The 10,179-nt window shown below is 39.7% G+C and overlaps 1 protein-coding gene across 1 annotated transcript; it reads right to left on the bottom strand.

The window, feature by feature from the left end:
• Nucleotides 1-767: 767 nt before the first annotated feature.
• On the bottom strand, nt 768-7,649 carry LOC139939116 (uncharacterized). Its single transcript, XM_071934855.1, has 5 exons — nt 7,586-7,649; nt 5,076-5,238; nt 2,826-3,338; nt 2,265-2,311; nt 768-1,165 (listed from the first exon to the last, which is right to left on the bottom strand). Exons 2-5 carry the CDS (start codon nt 5,096-5,098, stop codon nt 768-770), a joined length of 981 nt encoding a protein of 326 aa, XP_071790956.1. The 5' UTR covers nt 5,099-5,238; nt 7,586-7,649.
• Between the last annotated feature and the right edge of the window lie 2,530 nt (nt 7,650-10,179).

Below are 10,179 nucleotides of genomic sequence, written 5' to 3'. Positions count from 1 at the left end.
TCCTCGAGCGTTCTTTTCTTTTTCATTCTTTTGATTTCGATTGAAATAATTCTCCTTGGTACATTCAGTGCTTTTATACGGCTACATCATTTGACGTTTTGGTCCCACATGATTTCCGTGTGAAGAAACCGAAACTGATCACTTCAACTTTGTACAATATCATAGAGCTGCTTAATTAAAGGCAGTGGACACTGATGGTAATTACTCAAAATAAATATTAGCATAAAAACTTACTTGGTTACGCGTAATGGGGAGCTGTTGATAGTATAAAACATTGTGAGAAACGGCTCCCTCTGAGGTGACGTAGTTTTTGAGAAAGAAGTCATTTTCCACGAATTTGATTTCGAGACTTTAGAATTAGATTTCGAGGTCTCGAAAAAGAGACCGCGGAATTAGATGTTGAGGTCTCGAAATCAAGCATCTGAAAGCACACAACTTCGTGTGACAAGGGTTTTTTTCTTTCGTTATTATTTCGCAACTTCGATACCCAATTGAGCTCAAATTTTCACAGGTTTGTTATTTTATGCATGTTGAGATACAAAACGTGAGAAGACTGTCTTTGACAATTACCAATAGTGTCCAGTGTCTTTAGGCATAATATATTGTTCAACAATTTGATGCTCAGCAGACATGAGCAGAGTACCAGGCACAACAATGGTACTGGGATATAATAGTTTGGCTGATAACCTTGTTCTGGTAAGCAAAACTTTCTGTGCTGAGCTCCTTTCTGTGCTGCAGCTCTAGGAAATTGGGTCCAAATGTCAAGATCAATGGTTTTGTGCAGTTTGTTTAACCATTGGAATCTCGTATCCATCAAAGGTTCCAACCTTATGTTGAGTCGACGGAAAAGAGGTGTCGTCGTCCTCCAGACGAACATCCCCTGTCGCAGAGGACACGCCTTGGCTTTCAGCGGTTTCAGAAGTCTCATTCTCAGTCAATTTTTCAACAGTTGGGATCCAACCAAAGTAGGTGTTTTTGATGCCGTCGGTGGTTTCTTCATCTTCTTGCCCGTTCTCGACATAGTGGGAGCTCCCCTGTTCTTCGTGTACGGAAGCGTAAGCTTGACTTTCTGGCCGTTGATTCGTTGTTGGTAGGTAGGGTATGTATGCGTATTCAACATTGCCGTCTGGTGGCGGTGTTTCGGGTAACTGTCGTCTGTTGATACCTAGACCAAACATAATCCGTAAAAATAATGAAAAGTAGTTTTAACAGCATGATGTAGGATTTCTTTAGACTTGTATCTATCTTTATTCACAAGGGAAAATACAGGTACTGGTCCTACGGGCCAAATGGTTTCATTTGATGCAATTATTTCATTGGATTAACGTGCGATGACGTAAGCTTCCCTAGTCTTGGTGCAAGACGTTTCTCGTTTCCCTTTCACGCAAACCGCGGTCAAATTCACCGACAGCGCGCGCGCCGACTCTCGACTCACCTGACTTTAGTCAGGTGAGTCGTTGCGCGTGCTGTCGGTGAATTGGCCGCGGTGTGCGTGAAAAGGAAACGAGAAACGTCTTGCACCAAGACTAGGGAAGCTTACGTCATCGCACGTTAATCCAATGAAATAAGTGCATCAAATGAAACCAAGACTAAAGCTTCCCATGTGTTTCGATTGGTCCGAGGTGACGTTTGTTTGCTGCACTTTCGGTCGTCCGCATGCGGTGTGCAGAATAGTTGTATGTAAATGCACTTCATGTTGTTGCTTTATGTGGAAAAAATACAATGTCAAGGTTCGTTGGTATCTGATCCGGGCACCCCAACGTCGTTCCCAGGGGTGATCGATCTCACCGTGCCATTTTTTTCCCAGCATGCCTGTCGAAACGGCGCGTTGCCCATGGTAGCGAGGCTGCGGACATCCCAACACTTAATGCTGGTAACTGGCGTAATTCACGAGCCTTGGAGTGTGGCGTCAGATGTTCAGACTAGGTTTGACTCCAGTTACCGTTTCAAACAATGTCACAATATGGGGAAATTTGGGGGTGGTTGGTTGCATCAAACCCTGGAACTAATGTATTGCTTCATGATCAAACTTATCAGGTAAAATCGATTGTTCTCGGTAATGTGCGCGTGCCCAGTACAGACCAACGTATGAAATGGACAAAAGTTTACCTGGTAATGTTCCTAAGTCTCCCAAAGAAAACTTTGATCGTGCTACACACTCATGCATAATGTTTCCACTTCGAGTAGTTGCATATCGCTACCGACTTTCTGAAAACCTCAAAGAGGCTGTTATTCCTCATTGATGAATCATACACTATACTTACTTGAACTTGTGTCCAACTTCTTGACACTTGACAGTTCAGCAGGTTTTCTGTTTAATACAAATATTTAAAACAGTTAAAAACACTTTAAAACTTTTAAAAAGTTAACAACCAAAAATTAGTGCACCATTCAAATAAAGTTTTTTTGTATGAAAGGCCTACCGGTACTTACTAAACGTTGCTTTTTTAAAGGAGGCAATGTGTGATAACAACAATAATATGCAAATTAAAGTACTTGAACACTGAGCTATCCCCTTGGTCTCCCTAAAAGTAAAACAATAAACACCGTCCTTTTATTGATTTACAAAATCAGTTAGTTGTGCCAATGTTAGATAGCATTTTATATTTCATTTTCAGAGCACTTAGTTTTATTTCAAGGAAGAGTATAGTTATTTTAAATTTAAGAAGCATTTTTTTTTTAAGCATTCATTTTTATTTTTAAGCGCAACTCTCCAAAATAAAATAGCGACGGCACTATTAACTGTATTAATTAAGTATTAATTTTAAGCACTTGGATTTTTGTGATAAGGTGAGAAATTGATTTGTATAGGAGCTAAAACTTACGCAGCCTGTTTCCTGACGGTCCGTAGTCTTCCCCGTCTTCGAAGGCCGAGTAACACGGTACGGATGATCGTCAAGATGAGTAGAAGAGCAAACAGAGATCCAAGAACAATAGCTGCCAGGTTAGTTTCATTGTCATCTTGTTGGAAATCAGTGGTGACGCGTGATGCAATGTCCTGCTCTTTGGTTCCTTGTGGTTTGGAGTCTTGTTTTACAGTGGCCCTTGCTGTAACTTCTTCAGATATGGCATTTTGTGCTGTTGTGTACTGTGGTGTAGTAGCTTGTGCTGTAGTGTCTAGTGCCGTGGTGCCTTGTTGGGTAATGTCTTGCGCTACAGTGGATGCTGTTGGTGTAGTGTGCTGTGCTACAGTGGCTGCTTGTGGTGTAGTGTGTCGTGCTACAGTGGCTGCTTGTGGTGTAGTGTGTCGTGCTACAGTGGCTGCTTGTGGTGATGTAGTGTCTTCAAGAACTGTAAGAGTTCTTAGAGAAAGACCTTCATACCGTGATGGCTCACATCTCAGGGGTTTAAAAAAGATATTGTATTGAATGAAGTCTACAAACCTCATACAGATTTAATCATCGTAGTTACACAAAATGAAGTCTGACCATTTTGCCCTTGAACCATCACTTCTGACTTGAATGTTATTTAAAGACACTGGGCACCTTTGGTAACTGCCCAAAACCAGTCTTCTCACTTGGTATATCTCCACATATGCATAAAATAACAAACCTATGAACAAAATTTGAGCTCAATCGGTCGTTTAATTTGCGAGAGAATAATGGACGAAAAAACACCCCTTGCTTTTTTTATAAGTTGTGTGGTTTCAGATGATTGATTTCGAGAACTCAGCTGAGGTCTCGAAATCAATTCAAATATTTTAGTGAAAATATACTTCTTTTTCAAAACTTATGTTACTTCAGAGGGAGCCGTTTCTCACGATGTTTTTACCATCAACAGCTCTCCTATGCTCGTTACCAAGTAAGTTTTTATGCTGACAATTATTTTGACTAATTACCAATGTGCCCAGTGCCTTGAAGATGGTAGCGATACAGTACTGCACTGTTGCACGAAAAAACACTGCATGTTGATGGACACTGCTGTGTATTTTGCTAATTCGCTTTCGATGTATTTAAAAAAAAGTGCAGTGAAATCCCATAGTTCCGTGTGTAGAGAGTGGCAACCATAATAGCATGGAAATTTGGTTGGGAGTCCTGTTTTCGATCAAGGCAAACATTTCATGAAAAGCAAATTGTTGTGCTTAGCAGCTCTATGAAATTGGGCCAATTTCGTTTCAAGATTCACGTCTCGCCTTAAAATGTGAAGGTGGAAAACATGCTTGATAGTGTGTTTCACAGCACTGCCACATTTTGTAATGACTTCCTTCTACTGATATAACCTTTTGCTTTGGCGCAAAAAAATTTACCTAAGGTCGAGTCACACTGCAGCGATAACGAAAACGATAACGATAACAACGCAAAGAGAACGCATTCTATTGGTTGAATTGCTCCAAGCAGAATACGCCCACGCTCATTCAGGGCGTGCACTTTTAACGTTGTCTTTTCGTTCTCGTTATCGGGGTCTGTGTGACAGGGCCTTTGTGGCCTGTGTGGGCCCGGTCACAGAGGCCTGTGTGACCCTGTGTGGGCCCGGTCACACAGGGCACGGTCACACAGACCTCGGTAACAAGAACGAAAACGAGAACGAAAACGAGAACGTTATAAATGCACGTCCCCGATCGTTGAATGAGCGTGGGCGCGTATTCGGCGTATAGCAATTCAACCAATCGATGGCGTGCATTTTTAACGTTCTCGTTTTCGTTGTCGTTATCGGGGCCTGAGTGACCGGGCCTTAACGCCATTATACACTTTTGAACAGAAACAAAAAAAGCTCACAGATTTACAAATAACTTACAGGGTTTACAAAAGGTAATGGTGAAAGACTTCTCTTGAAATGTTATTCCATGAAATGCTTTACTTTTTGAGAAAACATTAAAACAATTATCACTTCTCGATATCGATATCGAGAATAATGGATTTATTTTAAACACAATAATGACATGTCATGACATGGCGAAACGTGCGGAAACAAGGGTGGGTTTTCCCGTTACCTTCTCCCAACTCCGATAACCGATTGAGCCTAATTTTTCACAGGTTTGTTATTTTATATATATGTTGTGATACACGAAATGTGAGCCTTTGAACAATATACTGTTTACCGAAAGTGTCCAATGGCTTTAAGCCTTGGAAGTTTACCTGATATACGGTGTATCTGGCATGTACTGGCAGATGCAGAATGCTGGTGACGATGAGGCGTACACACACGTACTTGTTTCATCCCCGTACCTAGCCTGGCAAACATCAGCATTGCTGTAGCTACAGATCCGATCTCTGAATGAAAAGCAGCGGGGAATTGAACCTAACAGGAGTTCAGAAAAGCATTTAACGTTAGGGTTTGGGTACTTTTTACACAATGTCCACAGATTTACATTACAGTTACCTTTTTGACCACCTTGATCATGAAGCCCAAGTTTTGCACTGTGTAAGACGAAACCCTGTGTCCCTATATATGGGCATTAATCCTGTGGACAAAGGATGACACAATATCCCCCCTCAAAATTGGCCATAGATGGCATCACAGAGCATCTAAAATGCAAAACTTTCCCGGGCCCTTAATCGGGCCCGCACCCCGAGCCGTAAAGGCTTCTCACACGCATGCTCCATCGTTGACAGATTTGCACCTCCCCCTTTAAAGAGTGGAAGGGACGTGTACCCAACCCCACCCCACCCCATTTTCGAAGGGTGGGGGACACATTATCAAATGTTCCCCGTGTCGTTTGACCACCTTTATCATGAAAATCGTGTTTTGCACTGTGGAACTGTGGAGCACTGGAACACAATATTCACACAGCTCATTGTTCTCTTTCGTTTGCCATTTGGCCGCTAAATGGCCTAAAGATTGCACCACAGAGCATCTATAAAGTAACAAAATTTTCCCGGGCCCTTGAGCGAGCCCGGACCCATGCCGCAAAGGTTTCACACTCAAATGCTCACTCTTTGACAGTATTTCCCCCTAAAACTTGGTTCATAGATCCGCACTTGAAGATGCTGTCAACCCAAAAGGTTCTACTGCTGCTCACATTTATTTTTACAGATGTTCTGTTCCGTTCTGTATGCCTCTTATTGGCCTAAGATTGCACCACAGAGCATCTGTTTTCCCGGGCCCTTCATCGGGCCCGGACCCATGCCGTAAAGGTTTCGCACTCGTGAGCTCACTCTTCGACAGATTTTCCCCCTAAAACTTGGTTCATAGATCCGCACTTGAAGATGCTGTCAACCCAAAAGGTTCTACTGCTGCTCACATTTTACAGATGTTCTGTTCCATTCTGACAGATTTGCCACATAAAACTTGTGTCTTAGGTCTGGTGATGATAGGGATGAAACGCCGTCTGAGCATTAGAATGCAGAAACAGTATGGATGTAACGAAGCTATAATTGAGTTGCTTTTAGGTACAATAACCATGATAGCAAAAATAGGTGCATCATAGCTTGAAATATGCATTAAATTCCAACATCTGAGAGGGGGAAACATCACCCCTGAGATTCACTAGATTGCACCAGAGAGCATCTACGGGCTAAAAAAAATCCCGGGGCCCTAAAGCGGGCCCGAAACCCCACGCCGTAAACGTGTGTGTTATTTTTTACTTGTTTTAGTACTCATTTCTCAAAACTACAGCACTGCACCTCCCCCGGCAAGTCAATATTATTTTAAAGACAGTGTACACTATTGGTAATTGTCAAAGATCAGTCTTCTCACTTGGTGTATATCTCATCATATGCATAAAATAACAAACCTGTGAAAATTTGAGCTCGATCGGTCGTCGGAGTTGCAAGATAACTATGAAAGAAAAAAACACCCTTGTCACACGAAGTTGTGTGCGTTTAGATGGTTGATTTCAAGACCTCAAGTTCTAAACTTGAGGTCTCGAAATCAAATTCGTGAAAAATTACTCCTTTTTCCAAAACTAGGCCACTTCAGAGGGAGCTGTTTCTTACAATGTTTTATACCACCAACCTCTCCCCATTACTCGTTACAAAGTAAGGTTTTAAGCCAATAATTATTTTGAGTAATTACCAATAGTGTCCACTGCCTTTAAGAGAAGCTTTGTACTATCATTATCTTCAAACTGAGTAAGTTTAATGTCAATCTGTGGACAGTGTGTTTTGTGTTACAAAAAGTACCCAAATCCTTTGAGGAATAAAAAATCCTACATGAATATTAAATTATGGTAGGATGGTAGAGAGTACAGAACCAAGACAGCTCAACTAGAGATTATCATTACGTTTACCCCCAAACCTTACTATATCTTATTTCCACCATGCAAAGTTTCAAATCCTGCACTGAAATACTTTTATCACTTTTAATGACGAAGACTAATTTGATGTTTATTTTCATAGTGCCTTTACTATTGTAATTTTATCCGAATCTCTCTTTTACCAAATAAATTCTTTTTTTGTAATGCCCATTTGAGCTTTTAATTGAATAGTTCTAATAGTTTTATTAATGTCCATCTAATGTCTACATGTGTATTTATATTGTCTGTTCTTAAATTGCGGCGTGCTACTGTACGCTTGCTCTCTCTCTCTCTCTCTCATATGTGTTTTCTTCATCGTTCTCATTTTCCGTACGTACTTTGCATTTTTACCTGTAAAATTAATAAATAAAATGAAATGAAACTATGTTTACCCTGAAATTGTAAACATACCTGGGACGATCCAGCAATTATCGTGACAGATCTCAGATGAACAGATCTGCGTACATAGCGGATTTGGCGACCGTTGAATGGACCAACAATGTAACTCAGGCTCACTTGCGCAGCTTTGAATTTTAAAAAGAAACAACTCAGTTTGTTGTGTAATTATGTGTCCAAGTCACAACCAATTTCGGATGGCGGGCATTTTTTCAAAAAAAAAGTCGGAAAAGCACTGAGTATACAGGTGCTTTATACAGTCACATTAGTGCAAGGGTGAAAACAAATAAAATGCCTTTCCCCTTATGTCAATACTTAATATGTTATTAACAGAAAATGCCTACTTGATAATAATACATTCCTTACCCTGCTGTGCAGAAGTGCTCAATCATTTGATCACGATTCAGTTTCAATGCCTCTGGAAGTGCAACACGATATGCTGTACATGAGCCAAGTCGTTCATGAGCAAAAAACATCAATACGATTAACACTTTCAAACTTAGTGCGAATGTCCTCGGTCCGAGTCCAACTTGTGCCGTCAATACCATGGTGGAACTCCCCACCATTATGTCATGGTTTTCAAAACCTTTGAAACTGTTAAAGCTGTATCATTACTTTTTGTACAGTATGATGATTCGTTATAAAAAAAAATAGAATATAAACTTTTGTTATGATGTCGCTCCCAGTAACAATGAAAGAACACTATGGATATTATAGAAAGGGGATACCGGAGCCAATTTTCGCTTTCCATATTTAATACGTTAACACAGTATCACTTTTCATATCAAGATCAACAAATATCCCCATATTCGTCATATTGATGGATTTGTTTCAATACAAATTTTAAAGGGGATGTATTCGATTGGTAAACATTTTTAAAGACACTGGACACCATTGGTAATTGTCAAAGACCAGTCTTCTCACTTGGTGTATCTCCATATAGACCTATGCACAAAATAACACACCCGTGAAAATTTGATCTCAATTGGTCGTCGAAGTTGAAGATAATGAAGGGGGAAAAACACCCTTATCGCACGAAGGTGGTGCTTGATTTCGACCCCTCAAATTCTAATTCTGGATCTCGAAATCAAAGTTTGTGGAAAAACACTTATTTCTCGAAAACTGCGTTACTTCAGAGGGATCCGTTTCTCATAATGTTTTATACTCTCAACATCAGCTCTCCATTACTCGTTACCAAGTAAGGTTTTATGCAAATAATTATTTTGAGTAATTACAGCAGTGTCCACTGCCTTTAAAACACCCAACGATTCCCAAAACCAAAGGTACATTTTCCATTTAAAGGCTGTTTGCACAATTGCTAGAAGCCTCAAAGCAAGTCTAAAATTATGCTGACTCAAAAAAATACATTCAAAACGAAAGCAAAAATTTGGACCAGCAAATTGATCCAAATGTAATTTGCAACACCGCAAAACTTCAACAACGTGTCCTGGAAATGTTTCTCTTTTTATTTCAGTAGCCTTACTTCATTTGTAGATAAGTGCGTCAAATTCAGAATCTTATAACCATCTGAAACATTTATATTACTGGTAGTTTTATTATACATAAATTATGACCAACGTATAGCTTTACACGGGTTAACCCTTTTTTTAATTTATTCTTGATGAAAGAAAAATGCTTACAACCAAAAGAAGGAAGTAAGATCGAGGACTGATAAAACAAAACTCTTTCAATACGTGAAGTAATTGTTTTCAGTATAAACGGACTGTGTTTATCATAACCAGCTAGCCATGTACGCAAGGTCATGATGTTATTTACAAATTTGTTATAAACAATTTGTGTTATAATGCAATTTGCAATACAGCTGCATTACCATTTCAGGAGGTAGTTGTAAAAGGAAATCATGGCTACTGGATAATTTATATAATCTATGTATTGTATGGAGAGCAAAATGGATAAGAATATAATAGTGCAGCAGCGCTTTAGGTCGCAAATTAGAACAATGCAACAGGTTACATATACAAAGCCTAATCGAAACTATGGCGTTGGCTTACAGGCTTCGACAGTTGGATTAAAAATGTACGTAGCCTAGGCCAGAGCCGAATATAAAACCGTGATTTCTAAAAGGGCTGAATTCCACTTCCTTGTGTTAAAGGCACTGGACACCTTTGGTGATTGTAAAAGACCATTCTTCTCACTTGGTGTATCCCAAGATATGCACAAAATAACAAATCTGTGAAACTTTGAGCTCAGTTGGTTGTCGAAGTTGCAGGATAATAATGAAAGAAAATATACCCCTGTCACACGAAGTTCTGTGCTTTCAGATGCTTGATTTTCTCGAAAACAGAGAGAGTCCCCCCCCCCCCACCACCACCGAATGAGTCTAGTTTTACAACAAAAAACATTACACATAGAAATTCCACGGATTTTTAGCTTTAACCTCTAATGCCTTTTTACCCTGCATATACCAGGTTTGTTTTCTCTTATTTATTATGCAATCTTGTTATACTTTTTTAAATATTATCTATGTCCCAGTACCAAATAGTTATCCATTTCATCTGTGAATATTTTTGCGATAAATAATTATATCTGGTTAATACTCAATTATTTCCGAAGTAAATGTTTGGTGTTGCCAGTAATCAGTTTGTTTG

Source organism: Asterias amurensis, chromosome 6 (assembly GCF_032118995.1).
Source record: "Asterias amurensis chromosome 6, ASM3211899v1".
NCBI lineage: Eukaryota > Metazoa > Echinodermata > Asteroidea > Forcipulatida > Asteriidae > Asterias > Asterias amurensis.
Note: the sequence above shows the minus strand (reverse complement) of the source record. Positions and strands in the feature narration are given on the sequence as shown.